This window comes from Oryctolagus cuniculus, chromosome 1, assembly GCF_051225735.1.
Source record: "Oryctolagus cuniculus isolate XC-2025 breed Fujian yellow rabbit chromosome 1, ASM5122573v1, whole genome shotgun sequence".
NCBI classification, from domain to species: domain Eukaryota; kingdom Metazoa; phylum Chordata; class Mammalia; order Lagomorpha; family Leporidae; genus Oryctolagus; species Oryctolagus cuniculus.
In genome coordinates, this window is record NC_142867.1 from 199,438,873 (window position 1) to 199,457,683 (window position 18,811).

General features: G+C 42.4%; 1 protein-coding gene across 20 annotated transcripts in view; it reads right to left on the bottom strand.

The window, feature by feature from the left end:
* The window catches only part of RNF38 (ring finger protein 38), a 139,926-nt gene that overhangs the window by 39,779 nt on the left and 81,336 nt on the right, over positions 1-18,811 (bottom strand). For 2 of the 20 annotated variants that reach the window (XM_070054354.2, XM_089300928.1), the window contains exon 3: positions 3,409-3,558. The exons of 5 other annotated variants lie outside the window; for them this stretch is intronic. In XM_070054354.2, coding sequence (XP_069910455.1) covers positions 3,409-3,558 — 150 coding nt within the window. Of the gene's footprint in view, positions 1-3,408; positions 3,559-13,131; positions 13,270-13,463; positions 13,863-13,946; positions 14,047-18,811 lie in introns of those variants that run through there. 13 more of the 20 variants (XM_089300909.1, XM_008265964.5, XM_051856378.3 and 10 more) reach the window with 13 other exon arrangements.

Consider the following 18,811-nt stretch of genomic DNA (forward strand, 5'->3'; position numbering starts at 1 on the left):
GAAAAGATACTAATCACAGATGTTTACCCTGAGGCATAGGTATGGCAACAGGTGGATATTGTATGGAGAGTCTTATGGAAGCTTCATAAGTATCACTAATGGTTAATTTCTTAAACTGGATGGTGATTTATCATATGTATCTGCTCTATACTTTGTAACTTGGATATATGAAATACTTCATAATTTAAAGAGTCTAAATAAATCTTTTAAAAAAGTCATAAACCAGGCAAAATGTGAAAGACAATTTTTTGCAACTAAAAATCTGGACTAGTAGTTGTACAGCAAAAATCTAAAAAAGCAGGATCAAAGTAGAGTTCTTAATAAACAAGGACAGTGATAAATAATGGAGGTGACTAACATACACACACACACGAAGAAAAGCTAAAAAAAAGGATGAGCTTTTCATTCAAAAACTGGTAGTCAGAAAAAATATAAGGGCTCAGGAGAGTACCAGCACTTCCCTTGTTCTCTATGACCACCCTAATTACTAGGCACACACTCAACCCCATTGGAGTGAGGGGAAAAAAACTATTTCCTTACCCCTAGAAAAGGCTGCTGGAGAAGTCATGTCCTCAGAAAAAGAGTTTTATCTAAGATAACGAAGTAGAAAGGGTGCCTTAAGAAAATAAAATGGAAGAGGCAGGTAAGTCTGTTTAAAGTGAATTATTTTGAAGTAAAGGAAAAGTACAGAGGTGAGAGGGTGGGTACTTGGAGGAAAGCCAAGAAAAAGAAAGCAAAGGCTTTAAGGGAATAACTTTTGTAAGGACAGGAGATGGCTGGATAAGTTACCACATGAAAAGGAAAGCTAAGTTTTTATCTAAGGGAAGCATAACTGGAACGAAGAAATTACACCCAATTTTATTATCAAAATTAGTTCCAAGTATCAATTATTTGCTTCACAGAGAACAGTGGCAGGATAGTTGCTGAGTAAAGAAAACCTCTGGTCTCCCTTAGGAGCAAAATATACTAAAGGTCTTGGTTCAAGTTAAAGGAAAGAATTAAGACTGCAAATACAAATTTAACACCTTTCACTTTCTGCAATACCTGAAGGCAACTGGCTATATCAGAATTTTATTTTCAAAACAGCTGTTTAAATTTATTGCATTTGGCAGCTGTTCTCTAAGTTTAAATTAAATGTTAATATCTGAAGAATCAAAGGGGATCTAGAGAACACACAAAGTGTCCAAAAAAATGTTTACTGGTGCCAGCAGTAAAGCTATGGAGTCAACCCTTTCCTTATCTATCAGTTATCTAAATATCAAGCTACTTTAGCCATAATCAAAAATGGTAATCAATGTCATTTAATTCAATACTGATATCTATGCCTCAACACATACTTCACTATGTTTACACTATACCTGTTGATGTATCTAAAGATAGTATGATACAGTAGATAGGATACAGCTTCAGTTGGATTTTGGTCCCTGCTCTGCCAATAATAACTGGATGTGAATGGGCATCTCAGTGAGATTTTCTGAGCCTATTTCCTTACCTAGAAATAACAACCATACCTAGGTTTATTCTCCAAATTTAAAAACAGAGGCCAGCACTGTGCTACAGCTGGTTAAGCTGCTGCTTGTGATACCTGCATCCCATACTAAAGTGCCATTTTGGAGTCCTGGCTGCTTTTTATTATTATTTTTAATTTATTTGAAAAGCAGAGTTAGAGAGAGGCAGGGGCAGAGAGAGAGAGCAAGCTTCCATTCGTTGGTTCACTCCACAAACAGCCGCAACAGCCAGAGCTGGGCCAATCCAAAGCCAGGAACCAGAATCTTCTTCCAGGTCTCCCACATGGGTGCAGGGGACTAAGGACTTGGGCCATCTTCCACTGCTTTCTCAGGCCACAGCAGAGAGCTGGATCCGAAGTGGAACAGCCAGGTCTCAAACCGGCACCCATATGGGATGCCAGCACTGCAACTGGTAGCTTTACCCACTACACCACAGCGCCGGCACTGCTCCATTTCTGATGCAGTTTTCTATTAGCCTAGGAAGCCAGCAGAAGATAGCCTAAAAACCTGGGTGTCTGGCACTCATGGGAGACCAAGCATAGCTCCTGGCTCCTGGCTTTGGCCTAACACAGACCCAGAGGTCATGGCCATTTAGAGAGGGAATCTGAGGATGGAAGAATTCTCCCTGTCACTATTTCAATAAATAAATCTTTTTTAAAAATCAAAATAAAAGGAATTAATACATGGGAAACAGAGAACTTAGCACAAATTTCAAAAAGGAATACCTGTCAGATTGAATAATCCTGGATCATTTATATGGCTTGTTCCCAGAAATTTCCTATCTCCAACTTAAAATGTGTCACAAGCATTTTTTTTTTTCAAACTAGTTCCAGCTCCCAACCTGTCACCCCTACACAGAAAGAAAATGAACTGTCTTTACCCTCAAGTCCCAGCCTTGGTTAGCAACTATCAGGTGCATACATGTATAAATAAATGACTTGGCCCCCTAAGCCCACCACAGAGAAGCAGTTATGCCATTGGGTTTCTTTTCTGTTAATAGTGTCATCCAGTACCAAAACAAGCTTCCCTAGGAATATGCACTGAAAGTCTAGTAGCCCATGATTTATGTGAGCAGATCCCAGGAATATTATTAATAGCCTAATAATGGTTTAAGTCATTTATATCTAATTTTCTTGTTCCGTATTTTTAAAAACGTTTAAATCATGGGCCAGCATTGTGGTGTAGTGGGTAAAGCGGCTGCCTGCAACACCAGCATCCCATATGGGCCCTGATTCCAGTGCAGGCTGCTCCACTTCCAATCCAGGTCCCTGCTAATGTGCCTGGGAAAGCAGTGGAGGATGGCCCAAGTACCTGGGCCCCTGCCACCCATGAAGCTCCTGGCTCTAGGCTTTAGCCAACTGCTGGCTGTTGTGGCCATCTGGAGATGGAAGATCTCACTCCCTATAACTTTCAAATAAATCAATCTTCAAAAACAATTTTCAAATCACATTTTAACCAAGGAACCAAAAGTCATAAAAGGCAAAGTAACCATGTTCTCTTTCAGAAATACACATTATAAAATTCTGGGCACTAAGTAAATAAGCAAGGATGACTTTTAAAAATCTTATGTTTCCATTTTTCCTTTCCTTCACAAGTTCACATATTCTATGACATTTTCTACTTTCCTACAGAACCTGGATTATTAAGACAAATGATTAAGATCAAAAAGGTCAAACAATAAGAACATTATTAACTGGTCAAATAATTAACAGTAGCTCAAGAGAAGACAAACGTTCTTCAGAAAAGCCGGCTGGAAAAGTTACATTAAAGAAATCCTCTAAGAAGAACTTATTCCTACATATAACAAAAAATAAGAAGATACTGAGAATTTGTTGCAAGCTTTCCTAGAATCTATCTGTGGCTTTCAGCCCTATGTAGGGAAAGGGAAATATATAAGAACCTGGAAGAAAGCTTTGAAGTGAGCATCCTCTTGAACGGTAGTGTTCTGATCACTTGGGAGGAGAGGGAACAGGCTCTGAAGTCTCACCCTTTCACAAATCACCTTGTTAGGATGGCCAGGTAGAGGTGCTGAATTGGCCCCGGGAGATATCTGGGAAAAAGAGGGAGAAGAAAAGGATAGTTCATGGCTAGCTGCACCAATGTGGAGAATCATGCCTGTGATGGATAGTTGGGTTTCCTAGATATTTGGTGATTTTGCTAGCCGAGACTGGAAAGAAAGTAAACAGTAATTTTAAACATCAAAACATAAGAATGGCAAAGGCTGCCTCTGGCAATGGATCGATCTGTTATAAAAACCTTGTTAAACAAATCAGCACAGCTCAAGAACACCAAGTCCTCCCTGTTCCCCAAAAACATCTACTGCCAGTTTTCCTATAGGTGTTTATTCTAAAATCCTAAAGGACTTCACATTAAGAAAACTCAAGGTAAAATCATGTGTGTCAGACACAGAATGATGAGTGTTTACCTGGACTAAGATTAATATGTTCCCTTATTCTATTTTTCAGTTAACCTTCCAATTGATTATGCAAAGAAAGAAAGATGAGAAACAATATCTGTAGTAAAACTTCTGTAACTATCATACATGTGACTGTACACCATATGATATATAGTAACCTTTTGTTTGACCATGGAGAGCTGAGCTCTAATCAACACAAGCTGGCAACTGTCCTAAAGAATAAAGGACAAAATCTTAAATCTGAAAGTAAACGATTGCATGCTTTAAATGCTTGTGTTGATTGTCACTTAATCCCCTTAAACAAATATGTAAATATACTTAATTTCTGGCACTTAATAAATCATGAACATCACTGTGTTGTGACAGTGAATCCTCCTTGGAAATTGAGGCTTTAGGATCAGCTTGTCCCTACACTAAAAATCATATACTTGAATACTATCTTGTTTTAAATGTTTCACTGCCCATTCATTTATTCAGTCTTAACATCTAAGTGTAAATTCAATGGTAGGCATTAAAGCAAAAAGAAAAGGCATGGTTTCCCGCCTTCAAGAAGTACATGTTGGGGCCTGCACTGTGGCATAATTGGTAAAGCTGCCAGGTTGAGACCTGGCTGCTTCACTTCTGATCCAGCTCTCTACTATGGACTGGGAAAGCAGTGGAAGATGACCCAAGCACTTAGACCCCTGCACCCACATGGGAGACCCAGAAGAGGCTCCTGGCTTTGGACTGACCCAGATCTGGCTGTTGCGGCCATTTGGAGAATGAAGCAGGGGAGAGACCTCATACTCTCTCGTTCTCGCTGCCTCTCTGCATTCTCTCTGTGCCAGTTCATGTCTGGGCCAGACTACCTCCCTATTCAAATAAATAAATAATCTTTTCTTTTTTTTAAAGGAAGTATGCTATTAAAAAGTCACCATACAATATAAATACTTTCATAGAGTAGATACCAGATGCTGTGGAAACATTAACTGTCAAAAGACAGAAACAGTGTAGACAAGAAACAACAAAATGTTCAGCATAACTGGACAGAAAGGAAACTGCCAGAGAGGAAGGTAGAAAACACATCATGAAGTTGAATGTTAACTGTGTTTATATCCCTGCTGAAATAACTTTCCTAAGCCCTTTACGATTTTTTGTTACTGTTTTTCATGAGCTTGGTAAATAGCTAACCATGCTACTGGTAAAAGTACCTCCCCAAAGACCCTCCTAGGAATAAAAAGCAAAGCACTTTAGAATTCACCAGGATGCTATATAAAATGTTTTTATCTCTCTACTGCAAATAAGTGTGCACTAATATTCTTTACTATGGAAGAAGTATGCACTGCTGAATCAAGGAATATTTACTAATTGTCTCCTACAAGACAAAGTTATGTGAGTAAAGACAGAAAAAACATGGACTCCGTCCCTGAGCTGCAGCATAATATTCAAATGCTGTCAGACAGACAAAAAAAAAAATCATACGCAAGTAAGAGCCTGACTCTTTCTGAGGGTAAGAATAAGACAAGATTTCCTAGAAACAGCTGTGGATCACATTCCTGATTCAACTCAAACTAAGGAGTGTTTTTTATCATTTTTTAAAGCAATTCTCTCTCAAAATGGTCTGTGTTCCTGTATGTAGGTTCAATAATCTTTCTGCAATCCTCTTACATTTTTAATTTACACAGTAAGTAACCTTTGTAGAGTGGTTTAAAAAGGCCATCTGTCTCCAACTACATAATGCCCAAAGCAGTCTTACAAATCAGCAGTACAAAGTAGGTGGTTGGAAGAAAAATCAAAGGGTAAATGTTTCCTCTCCTTCAGTCTTTGTTCCTTTGAAAATATAAAATTTTGGTCATAAATAAATTAAAACCTGACAACCCTAGCCCCTGTGGTCAGAAGTTAATCAATTTCTAGCATATAGTCTCCTACCCACAAAAGGACCAAAAAAGAGTGTCTTTTGGCCAGTGCTCCACTTACTTATAAAAAAAGAGAAGACAAATCAGACAATGGTAAAAAGCTAAGTCTTGTAGTTAAATTAAGTCTGGGACTAAACAGTAGATGGGCTTTATCAAAATCAGGTATATTCTCACTGGGTGAGATAAAATCACACATTTGGGAGATGGAGTAGTGGGGGAAGGCAGACTACCTACCTAACATGTTCCCCAGGGTTTCCTCCTCTAGTATACATCTGCCATACAAGCCCTCCCTTGTAGGTGGGCACTGTGAATAATCATATTCACAGTGATTCATTCCCATGATGAAATCACAAATAGGCTGATTTTAAGTTGATCAAAGATGGAGGTTGTCATGGGTAGGACTGACTCATTCAGAAAAGGATCCTAAAGGAGAAGCCATCCTTCCTGAAGATATCCTGCCAGCCCTTGAGACAAAATTGCTGCACTGTCAGAAGACATAGCCACGCCTTAGAGTCCTGAGAGTAGTCTCCAGTTGACAGCTACAAAGAAAACAAGGGGCCTCAATAATCACATTCTAGCTCCTCACTGTAATCTTAAGAAACACAATTTATCAACAACCAGTGAACATGGAAGAGGACACACCCAGTCTTATTAAATCACAGCTATAACTACCTAAGATTCTTATCAGAGTGACCAGCTGTTAGTCTATACCAGGATGCCTGATTCAAGAAAACTGTGAGAAAATACATTTGTGTTTTAAGCAAATTCACATGTGGTCACTTGTTACACACAACAGAAAAAAAAAAAACCATATATGTTTTTAACCAGAATAACAATTATTGTACCACATACAAGGAAAGTTTCTTTTCCAGAATTCTGACTTCTAACTTGATTATGAAACAAAACTAGGGCTGGCACTGGGGATAGCAGGTTAAACTACCACCCACTACGCTGGCATCCCTTGTGGGCTGCTCTGCTTCTGATCCAGCCCCCTTTTAATATGCCTGGGAAAGCAGCAGAAGGTGGTCCAAGTTTTTGGGCCCCTGCACCCATGTGAGACTCAGATGAAGCTCCTGGCTCCCGGCTTCAGCCTGGCAGGTGGGGCCATCTGGGGAGTGAACCAGTGAAGATCTTTCTCCCTCTCTCTCGAACTGTGCCTTTCAAAAAATATCTTTTAAAAAAATAAAAAATAAAAGCCAAGACTTTTTATTTAAGCATTTACAGCAGTTTTTAACATCTCAATCTGGTAATAGCTAATTTTGTGCCAGGAACCTAACTGGGCTCTCTGATCGTTAAACATCTCCTATCAGGTTTAACTGACTTTCTTAAAGTCACATAGCTTAGAAGTATCAAAATCAGGGCCGGTGCCGCGGCTCACTAGGCTAATCCTCCGCCTTGCGGCGCCGGCACACCGGGTTCTAGTCCCGGTCGGGGCGCCGGATTCTGTTCCGGTTGCCCCTCTTCCAGGCCAGCTCTCTGCTGTGGCCAGGGAGTGCAGTGGAGGATGGCCCAAGTACTTGGGCCCTGCACCCCACGGGAGACCAGGATAAGTACCTGGCTCCTGCCATCGGATCAGCGCGGTACGCTGGCCGCAGCACACTGGCCGCGGTGGCCATTGGAGGGTGAACCAACGGCAAAAGGAAGACCTTTCTCTCTGTCTCTCTCACTGTCCACTCTGCCTGTCAAAAAATAAAAAAAAAAAAATTTAAAAAAAGTATCAAAATCAGGGGGCCAGTGTTGTGTGCAGCAGGCAAAGCCACCACCTGTGACCCTAGCATCCCATATGCGCACCAGGCGCCAGTTCATGTCTGGGCTATTGCACTTCCGATCCAGCTCTCTGCTAACGGCCTAGGAAAAGCAGTGGAAGATGGCTCAAGTGCTACCCATGTGGGAGACCCCAAACAAGCTCCTGGTTCCTGGCTTTAGCCTGACCCTGCCCTGGCCACTGCAACAATCTGGGGGAGTGAACCAGAGGATGGAGTATCTCTTTCTGTCTCTCCTCTGACTTTCAAATAAATGTAAATAAAGAAAGAGAAAGAAAAGCCAAAAATCATATTTGAGCCTCAGTCTATTGGACTCCAAGGTTCAAATTCAACCCACAAAACAAGTACCTGGGTTCAATACCCAGCTCTGGATTCCAGCTTCCTGCTAATGCAGACCCTGGGAGGCAGGGGGGTTATTCACGTGACTGAGTTATTACCACTTATTTTTTTTTTTTTTTTGACAGGCAGAGTGGACAGTGAGAGAGAGAGAGACAGAGAGAAAGGTCTTCCTTTGCCGTTGGTTCACCCTCCAATGGCCGCCGCGGCCGGCGCGCTGCGGCCGGCGCACCGCGCTGATCCGATGGCAGGAGCCAGGAGCCAGGTGCTTTTCCTGGTCTCCCATGGGGTGCAGGGCCCAAGCACCTGGGCCATCCTCCACTGCACTCCCTGGCCACAGCAGAGGGCTGGCCTGGAAGAGGGGCAACCGGGACAGAATCCGGCGCCCCGACCGGGACTAGAACCCGGTGTGCCGGCGCCGCTAGGCGGAGGATTAGCCTAGTGAGCCGCGGCGCCGGCGAGTTATTACCACTTATACAGAAGAATGGGTTGAGTACTTAGCTCCTGGCTTGAGTAACATTTACTGCTTCAGTGAAGTTGTGAGCACGTGGGAGAGTGAGCCAGTAGGATAGGAGTCTTGTCTCTATCTTCTCTCAAATAATAATAACATTCTTCTTTATAATCTAATTTGATTAATAATTAACTATTCCACAAGATCTATTTTTAAATATCTAAAATAGCTTTAAATAATCAACTTATTTCTTCATAAAATGTTTTAGGTATTACTTTTTATTAATTCTCCCTCAGTTACAATCACTAAGTAAGTGTAACTAAGGTTACACTACACCTGAAAATTGGTACAACCCTACATTTATTATCTAGTGCATAGTATAAAGATTTGGTAACTTCAGCCTTCTCTCAGGATACAAACTATATTTGAAAAATTCTGCCATGGAAATGCCGAGACAGCATTAAATCTGCAACTCCCAGAACTTCTCATTTTTAATGCTTATTTGCATATAGCTTATGATTAATACACCCAGCAAAAATGAAAACAATAGCCTCACAAGACCAAAGTTTTCAGCAAACAGTTTAATCTTTTAAGTACCAATATCACTATTTTAAGTACCAATCTCACTTCTTTTTTTAATGTGCCTTCCCCTGGTTTTGATAACCATAATATAACCAACCATTTAACCTTCCTTGGAGACTGTAGTAACCATTACCTGATACTGTGTTAAAAATAATAGGGGGCTTAGGACAAGACATTGTTCAGAACTTGTTTCCTCTAAAATTGCTTCTGATGATAGCTTCCTTCTTCATTCATTTACATTTCTCTGAGAAGGTAGAGGCTGTGTAGGCACACAACCTTTTTAGGCCTGTATTAAATAAAGTACTTTCTATAAAATAAATTGTTCAAAGGCCCAAACAGCCCATTAAAAAAAAGTGTTCACTATTACTAGCAGCACACTGACTGATCAAAAGCACCCACATCATAGCCAAATATAAAAGAGGAAAAACAAAAACCAGATGAGTTGAAACCTCCAGGAAGTTATTCCTTCTCTAGATCCAACTCTGGGCAACTATAAAATGAAGAGGTCAAATCCAAATAACCTAAAAGTACAAACATTCTGAAAATATTCTCACAGCTTCCATAATGGCAAATATTACTCTCAGAAAGTAATCAGATCGTATTAAATTTATTTAAATGCTATGATTAACATTGGAGCTAAATAAACATAACTTCAAACTTGAGATAAAAGTTATTTTAGAAGATTTGGAAGAAAAAACTAAGAATTCCTTCTAAAAACCACAGGGATTGGGGCCAGCATTGTGGTGTAGCAGGTTAAGCTGCTATCTGCAAAGTCAGCATCCCATATGGGCGCCATTTCGCATCCTGGCTGCTCCACTTCTGATCTAGCTTTTGCTAATGGCCTGGGGAAGCACAAGGGAAGATGGTAAATGCTTGGGTCCCTGCCACCCACATGGGAGGCCCACATGAAGCTCTTGCCTTCAGTCTGGCTCAGCCCTGGCCACTGTGGCCATTTGGTGAGTGAACCAGCAGATGGAAGATCTCTGTCTCTCCTACTTGTAACTCTACCTTTCAAATAAATAAAATCTCCCCCCATCACCCCTGCCCCTGGCAAAGACTACAAGGTAGCCAATCTATGAAACGATTTGATTGTGCACTCAAGGAAGCACACATAAGTTCTGATCAGTGCAGGGGAAGAGATGATTCACTCACCCACAGATCACTGAACCCACTAATGAGGCAGGAATAATCAAGAGATACTGATGGCACTACGCTCCTTGCTGGTGCCCTCTCCATCCCCAGCCCCCTAAGATTAGGACTTGCCAGTCTTTGACAACAGTTCTATCACTGAACCAAAGACAAATCTGTTTCCTTGGCTTTCACGTCTTACAAGCAAAGTTCTCTGAATTTTGCAAGTGTAGAGCAGGGAAGAGGCTCTTAGAAAAAGGAATACGATTGCGGCCTTTAAAGCCATGCAACATGCAGACCTGAATTGGCACAATGATCTTTTGGTGATGGAAGAAATGTTCTAAAATTGTGATTGTGGTGAGGGCTGCACAACCCTATAATAAAAATCACTGAATTGAGCCAATGAGTGAATCCCATGGTATATAAATCGCCAACTTGATAACGCTGATTTAATTAAAAAATAGCTTTGGTCAACTTTGAGTATGTTAATGAAAGAGGTAGGGGGAAAAAATCAAGAACCTGATCCTGGAAAGCTGAGGTCCAAACAGTGGACAGTGCTGACACACCAAGACTTACTATCTTTTGAGGTACAAAACAAGTATCTAACTCTTCTCAAAGTTTCAACAATCACACAGAGATGGCACAGGGAAAACTGTGAAAGCTAATAAATGACAAAAGTTTATTACTTTTACATAACTATCATAATGCATTTCTCTAAACTTTAACTTTTGAAAAGCTAATAGGCAGTAGTATTAGCAAGGGACCATTACTATACAGCACTGGAACGATCATTCTTCAAAAACCAAATTAAAGCAAACAACAAATTGAACCCCTGTCTTCCTGGGAGCACAGAGAATCCGCGTTGGTGAAAACAACCTAAGGTGTCCCACTTCCTTTTCCCAGTACACAGTCCCATAAATTAACAGCAAGGAAGGAGGAAGTGAGACACATGCAATTAGCAAACTCCTAGATTCAACACATGTACTGAGAAGGAAGATGGGAGTAAATTAAGGAAAACAAGAGTTACACATTTTTAACTATTTTTTCTTTCCTTCCCTACCAGATTTTCTTTCCTCAAAGAGGTGTGTCTAAAATCATTTTACTTAGACTGGTAAACTCTAAAGAACTACAAGGATTTGAATTATCTCTAGATCATGACCAGCCCAAATCAATACTCATATAAAATAGCAAGATTCACAAGAGTTGAAACGAGATGAGCTCTTTGTGATTTTGATCATCTTACTAAACTGCAATCATAATGTGAACACAATGAGAAATAGCCCTTGCACTCAAAAAGATTTGGTCTAGAAATGGACAATTACCAGGAACTAAATGAGGACAATAGGGCCCCAAAGGTGAAAGTGAGGTTGTGTTTATTTAGATCTTTTAAAAAGGAACATGAAAAGATTTAAGTTGAGACTATATATATGACCTCTCTTCTTCATCTGTTTAGTCCAAATTTCTCTCCTGTTAGTTAATTTACTACACTGAGTTCAAGCTTTTGCTTTATCTCCTCTAAATAAACAATGTCATATTACATACTTAACATCTGCCAACGAATGCACTGGGTAAAAACTGTACGGCTCAAGCAAGTTTACAATCTGTCTGCTCTGTTTGGAGAAAAAGCAAGCTATGTTAACCAGTGTAGAAGCAAAAACTTGTCTAAGTACTTAACAGAAAACAACCAAAAATCCAGTAAGTAGCCTTCAGATACTATGTAGCAATCAAGAGTAATCAAGTTCTACATTTCCAGCAAAATGAATTACCAAAGGTAGTGGCCCAAGTAAAACTAGGTATAGCACAAAATGTACAAAACCAGAAGGAATAAACTAGAAGTGAAAGACCCAAAATAGTCTTGACCAATCCTTGAGTATTGATCAAGAACCTAATTAACAACGATTCTTATCTAAGGATTTCTCACCCATACTTCCCACTCACAGCCTCAGAATGTGAAAAACAAGCAAAGTCTACTGGTGTAAGGTAACCAAAGCCTCATCCAATGCTGCTGGCAGAGACAATAGCTCTACACTCTACATTATGATGCTAACACATTCAGTTGTGTCTCACTACGCCAGCCTCTTTACTCTTGGTCCAAAATCAGGTGGCTTTAATAGAGACATTTCTAGTTATATAGAAGTAGAGGATGAGCATATATAAATCCCAACAAGTGTAGAAACACAAACTATCTTCTAGAAGCTGTCAGAGGTGGAGAGACCACAGCGAAGGCTTAAGTTCATCTCTTTCATACTTTACACATGGGGACCTGAAGCCCTTAGGTCTAGTCCGGCCCAGAAGTAAAACTATAGCCCCTAGGGCCTCCAGCTCTCTTGGGAATAGGTAAAAGAAAATTATAAAAATCCACTTAAAAATAGATGCTAATAATAAAAACTAAAGTATGGGTTTTCAAAAGGTGAATTACAAGTGTATTTATAGGCAGGCAGAATATGCAGAAAAGCGTAGCTAAAGTGATACAATCCCCAGTTTAATTCCATAGAAATTTCATCTTTTGATTATGTCACAGCTTCCCACACCTGACCTGACAACTCCACGTGGTCTTGTAGCGTTACTTCTGTAGAACTTAAACTAGACCACGTTCTCTTAATAAAAGAACAATTTTACTTTGATTCCAACTGTCCATATAAAAACACTGAATGAATTATTTTGAACCTACTTATAAGGACTTCTTGCTATTTAAATGTATCTGTGGTAAATGTGTTTACTACAACAATACCTACAATCGAAGCCAAGTAAGATCCACAGGCTTGCGATTCTAGTTAACAAATGATTGTGTACAAATACTGAATACATTTAAATTCTCAACCGTTAAGTCCACTGCTAAAGAAAAAGAAATGGCAATTTGAAGATTATACGTAAGCATTCGCTTCTATTTATGGTAGAAGAATTAGCATCCCCAACTTTTACGGAGTAAGAGCACACATCATTGTTACAACACAAAGAAAAGCGCCGTCCCTTACAAGCCAAATACACGAAAACAAAAACTTTATTCTCTTTGGCTCTCGCTAACCTGAAAAACTCCCTTTCAAAAACCAACCTCGCTCATTCTTCAGCCCTGAAAAGAAGTTCCATCCCCTGAGAACAAACGCAGACCGCGCAGAAAGCCGCGGAGCAGGAGGACCGGGTTCCGCGTTCTTCTGGGTGACATCATTTCACCTGCGCCTCAGCAAAAAGGGAGGGAGCGGGAGAACGAGGCCATCTGCCTGACAGCGGCGGGCCGCGGCTCCCCGACAGCGGCCGCCGCAGGAACAAAGAGCCCCGAGCGGCCGGCCAGACCTCCGCCGGGCGCCGGGCGCGGCACTGCAGGCGCCCAGCAGCCCCCGGCCCATCCCGCCCTCGCGGGGAGCCAACGGCCGCAGCGGCCAGTACCTGCGAGGGGAGGCTCCGCCCTGCGGGGCTGCTCCCGCGGCTCCTCTCCGGGCCGCCGCCTCCTATTGTGACCGCTTGCCCAGCCAGCGGCCAGCTCGCCAGATCCGCCGTCCCCGGGCCTCCTCACCCCCGGACCCCGGGCTCCGACTGAGGCGCTGTCACGGCGCTTCCTTCCTCCCGGCACCATCACACGCACGGGTCGCGCCAGGAAACGACGACTGCACGCTCAGACCTGGCAGAATCGGCTAACGCCTAGGAGGCTCCATCCTCTCCGCCCCCGCGCCCTAACCGCCCGGGCCTCGGCACGGTCCGCACCGCCGCACGAGGGGGGCCCCGCCCCACCGCGCCCGCCCGGACGCTCGCGGACCAGGCTTGCCGCGCGCCGGCGCACTGCCTTCCGCTGCGCGCGCAGGAGGCTCGGGCACAGGGCCCGCCCACTTCTGACTTCTGGGCTGCCCGCCCCTCCCCCTTGCCGGCACAAACCTGGGAAGCCCCGCGCGCCAGAAGGCCGAAGCGCTCCGCCCCTTTCCCCTCCGCCCGGCTCTGCGCCCGAGCCCCCTTTGTTTCCACCCGCGGGGGCGGGGCAGAGCCGAGGGCGCGCGACTCGGGCTAGTTCCGGCAACAGAGCGCGGCGCTCAGCGCCACTGCGCAGCCGGCCCCGCGTCCACTTCGTTCAAGTCTCGTGCGCCGCTGTCCCCGCCAAGTCTCGGGACTTAACAGTAACCAAGCTCAGTTCTCACAGCAGGTATTCATGTGGCCTGGAAAGCAGGAGTTTTGATCGATGTGTAAACAGAAGTGTTTCACAAGCAGGTCAGAACTCAACTTGTCCGACTCCGAGGCTGCATTAAGCCTAACGCTGTCCAGACCCTGCCGAGGATGGAAACAAGGATGACCACTGAAGCCGACTGAGCTCCTGACCTGATCACGTTAAGGCTCCACGAGAATGGGAGGAATTCCGTAAAAAGCACACTAAGTAAAAGACTGTTACGTGCATGTAAGTGGAGGAGAGAAGGCACTCAAGGGGTCCTCGTGGAAAAAGAGGGCTGTTTTAAAGCAAATGGCAATTAGATGTGATCGTATTTTAGGCTGATGGGGCAAAATTGAGTACTAGTCAGCAAAAACAAAAAACAACAAACCAGGTTCTACTTCCTAGAGCATTATCCTAACCGCTCTCCTTCCCTCCTTGGGGCCTTAGCTGGGGAACCGGGTGCCGGTGGGTGGCACAGCAGGTGGCCACCGCCTGCAGTGCCGACATACCATATGAACACCGTTTCAAGACCCGCCTGCTCCACTTCCGATCCAGCTCCCTGCTAATGTGCCTGGGAAAGCAGTAGAGGATGGCTCAAGTGCTTGGGTCCCTGCATCCACGTGGGAGAACCAGAAGAAGCTCCTGATTCTTGGCTTCGGCCTGGCCATTATGGCCATTTGTGGAGTGGAACAGCAAATGGAGGATCTCTCTCTCCTGTTTCTCTGGCTCTGCCTTTCAAATAAGTAATTTTTTTTTTAAGGGAAAAAAAATCCCATCCAGCTGGGGCTGGTGTTGTGCCACAGATTAAGTCATGCCCTGCAACACCAGCATCCCATATTAGAACAGAGTGCCAGCTGGAGTCACAGCTGCTTTGCTTCCAGTCGGGCTCTCTGCTAATGCACCTAGGGAAGCAATGGAAGCTAACTCTGCAGTCAGGACTTTCAATGTCTTAGAACAGGAGACTGCCCTCTTCCAGTTTAGCACATTCTCTGCCACCCAGTATCCCCCAAACAGACCCCAAGTTATAGATAAGCAAACTAGAAATGGGATTTGCCCTTGAGGAGCTTATAGTTAAACAAGAGGACCAGATACTTAATACATGCTGTAAGGTGTTTTAGTAGAAGTACAAAGAGGGACAAGAAAGGCTGAAGCTTCATAGTCACCATTTTTGTAGGAAACCCAGACAGACTCAGGGTTCCTGGCTTCTGGCCCTCTGCCATAGTGGCTACTTGGGGAGTGGACCAGCGCTCTCTGCCTCTACCTCTGTCATTCTGCCTTTCCAATAAACAAAGAATAAATCTTAAGAAAAGAAATCCTATCTAGCAGAAAATGATGATTTCTTTCCAACACATTTTCTTTTTCCTGTCTTTCCTGCACTGGCTGGGACCTCTGGTATACTGATAAACAGATGTGATAAAGCAGAATGTTTTATCCCAAGTCTCAACTGTACCATATTTACAGTAATCCTTTTTATTAGACCCCTTTAGCAAGTTAAGCTATTTTTCCTCTATTTCCAGTTTGCTAAAGACCTGTAAAGAATGTGTGTTTCATTTTATCAAAATACTCTGCATCTGATTATAATTTTTTGTAATGTGTGAAATACACAGATCAGTTCTTAGATAGTAAGCCACCTTTATAGTCTAATAAACTCATTTTAGTATTTATTGTATTGCCCTTTTATTGGTGAATCTGGCTTGCTAGTATTTTTCTTGGAATTTTTATGTCTATGTTCTTAAGATTGGTTACCTTTTCCCATTTTTATATTGTCTTTGTCAAGTTCTGTTACAAAGATTTATGCTAGCCTCAGACAATGAATCTGAATATTCTCTTATTTCTATTCTCCAGAAGCATTTCTGTTAAGACTAGTGTTATGCTTTCATTAAATGTTTGGGAGAATTTTCTGGCTAGCCAACTGCACGTGGAATTAACTTTAGATTTCCTGTTCAGATTTCCTGTCTTTATTAATAACTAAGAAAAACAACAACTATAATCTTAGAACACACAAATGGAAGACCTCATTGTGAATTTCAGAAGCTGCTTCTAGAGAATCATATCCCAATCTTGTGAATTTGAAGGGTACTGCTCCAGAAAATACATTTTCAAAGACACTGCATAAACAATAATCGAGTACTAGTTAATAATCTGTCAAATGTAAATTTTTTTGTGATTAATTTTGTATTTCTAGACATCAAGGAATACTGAAATAATGGTTACCTGAAGAACCTTTTCACAAAAATGGTGACTATGAAGCTTCAGCCTTTCTTGTCCCTCTTTGTACTTCTATTAAAACACCTTACAGCATGTATTAAGTATCTGGTCCTCTTGTTTAACTATAAGCTCCTCAAGGGCAAATCCCATTTCTAGTTTGCTTATCTATAACTTGGGGTCTGTTTGGGGGATACTGGGTGGCAGAGAATGTGCTAAAATGGAAGAGGGCAGTCTCCTATTTTAAGACATTGAAAGTCCTGACTGCAGAGCTGCAGACAAAGAATCATTTGTCCAGATGCTAAAGAACCATTCCCATGGAGGGTCAAATACCAAACTAGATCCTGGGTATCCTAGTGAAGAATCTTGACCTCTAATAATGAGAATGCCATTCCCCACTGGGCTACTATGCCACCACATCCACTGCCAAGTCCAACAACCCAACCACTATTCCTGGGTTAGCAACCTCTCTCCTACTTATTCTACGGTAGCATTAATCACTCTGCCTTGCAATTTTCTATTTACTTGATTCTTCTGCCCAACAGATGTAATCTCTTTGAAACAAAAGGATTAAGTCTCACTGCATCTGGCAAGGGGTATAGCATATGTCATATGCTCAATAAATAGTTTAATTAAGAATATGCACATATTTCACAGTAGGGGTAATTCTATTTTTCACAACATTTAAGTTGCCAAAGAGAAAAAGGTCACAAAAACAGAGGAAAGTAGGTGTAAACTAACAAGAAAAAAGCAAAAAATATTTTTTTCACTATTTTTCCTAAAGCTAGCTCTGTTCTCGCCTTAAAATTTCCTTTCTTCCATCAAAACTAGCTTAAAGGACCTAATAAAATGAAGCTGCACTGAATGGAAAGGTGTACTGGCTGTTCAAGCTATGAAGCATCTACAAGCAAGTCAAGACTTGATCTGCAAAACAATCAGCACTAGCAATTTCACCCGGAAGTGTTTACACCTGTCCAAGTGGAAAACACTAAGGAGCAGCAGCTGCCAGCTAGATGAGCTACACACCAGAAGAGGGCGGCAAAGGCTCACCCTAAACCAAGTATGCTGAAAGCATCCCACATGGCCAGTAGAGGCTGTTCCCACAGTGCAGGTGATAGGAGAACTGCAGTGTGGGAGCTGAAACCGAAGGAAAGCTCTTAGGGCAGCTCAAAGCGTGACGGTACTAACGCTGATACAGGGTGAAAATTATCAGCTAGGAAGGACATCAAGAAGGAAAAATTAATAAAACCAAGTAAACAGGATCAGCTGAATCAAACCCACACCAAAACAGAAACGGCAAGCCAAGGGTGCAAATAACACATGCCCAGCACATCACAGCATGTGATGTGAACAGGCAGGAGCTAACCCTAAAGCAACGAAGCCTCCTCAGTATGGCCCTTTATGCCTAGTGGACAGAGACCATCTTGGGAGCAACAACAGCTATTTGATTCTGTGTAGTATTACTTTGGCATATTCTGGTGCTATTATTTTATCAAATCAACTGAATAAAAGGTAAGCATAGGGGCCAGTGTTGTGGCAAAGGCCATCACCTGCAGCGCTGGAATCCCATATGGACACCAGTTCAAGTCCCAGCTGCTCCACTTCTGATCCAGCTCCCTGCTGATGTGCTTGGGAAAGCAGCGGAGAATGGCCCAAGTGCTTGGGTGCCTGCATGCACGTGAGAGACTCAGAGGAAGCTCCTGGCTTCGGCCTGGCCCAGTCCTAGCTATGTGGCCATTCGGGGAGTGAACCAGCAGACAGAAGACTGACCACTTGTGCTCGCTCTCAGTCATTTGGGGAGTAAACTTGATTTCTCTCTCTCTTCCTCTTCTGCATAACTCTTTCAAATAAATATTTTTTAAAGGTAAGTACATAGAGATTTAGGTTATTGTCTTCAATGAAGGGATTAACCATCTTTAATTTTTGAAATCCTGTATATATATTAACATTTGGGTTGTTTTCAGTATTTACCATCGCAAAGACACAACAAATATTTTATGCATACCTATGAAGGGTCTTCAAAAATGAATGGAAATGTGTACTTCCCAAAAGACTATGCATGGATTTCAAAATTTTTTGTATCAAATTTTTTAGCTCCATTTTCCATGAATTTTTAAAATATTTTTAAAATATTTATTTATTTGTAAGGCAGAGAGACAAAGAAATTTTCCACCCACTGGTTCACTCTACAAACAGCCACAATAGCCAGAGCTGGGCCAAGCGAAAGCTAGGACCCTGGAGCTCCATCCAGGACTCCCACGTGATCGGAGGGGTCCAAGACTTAGGCCATCATCTGCTGCTTTCCCAGACACATAAGCATAGAGTTGGATAAGAGGTGGAGCAGCTGGGACTCCCAACTGGTACTCTGATATGGAATGCTAGTGTCACAAGTAAC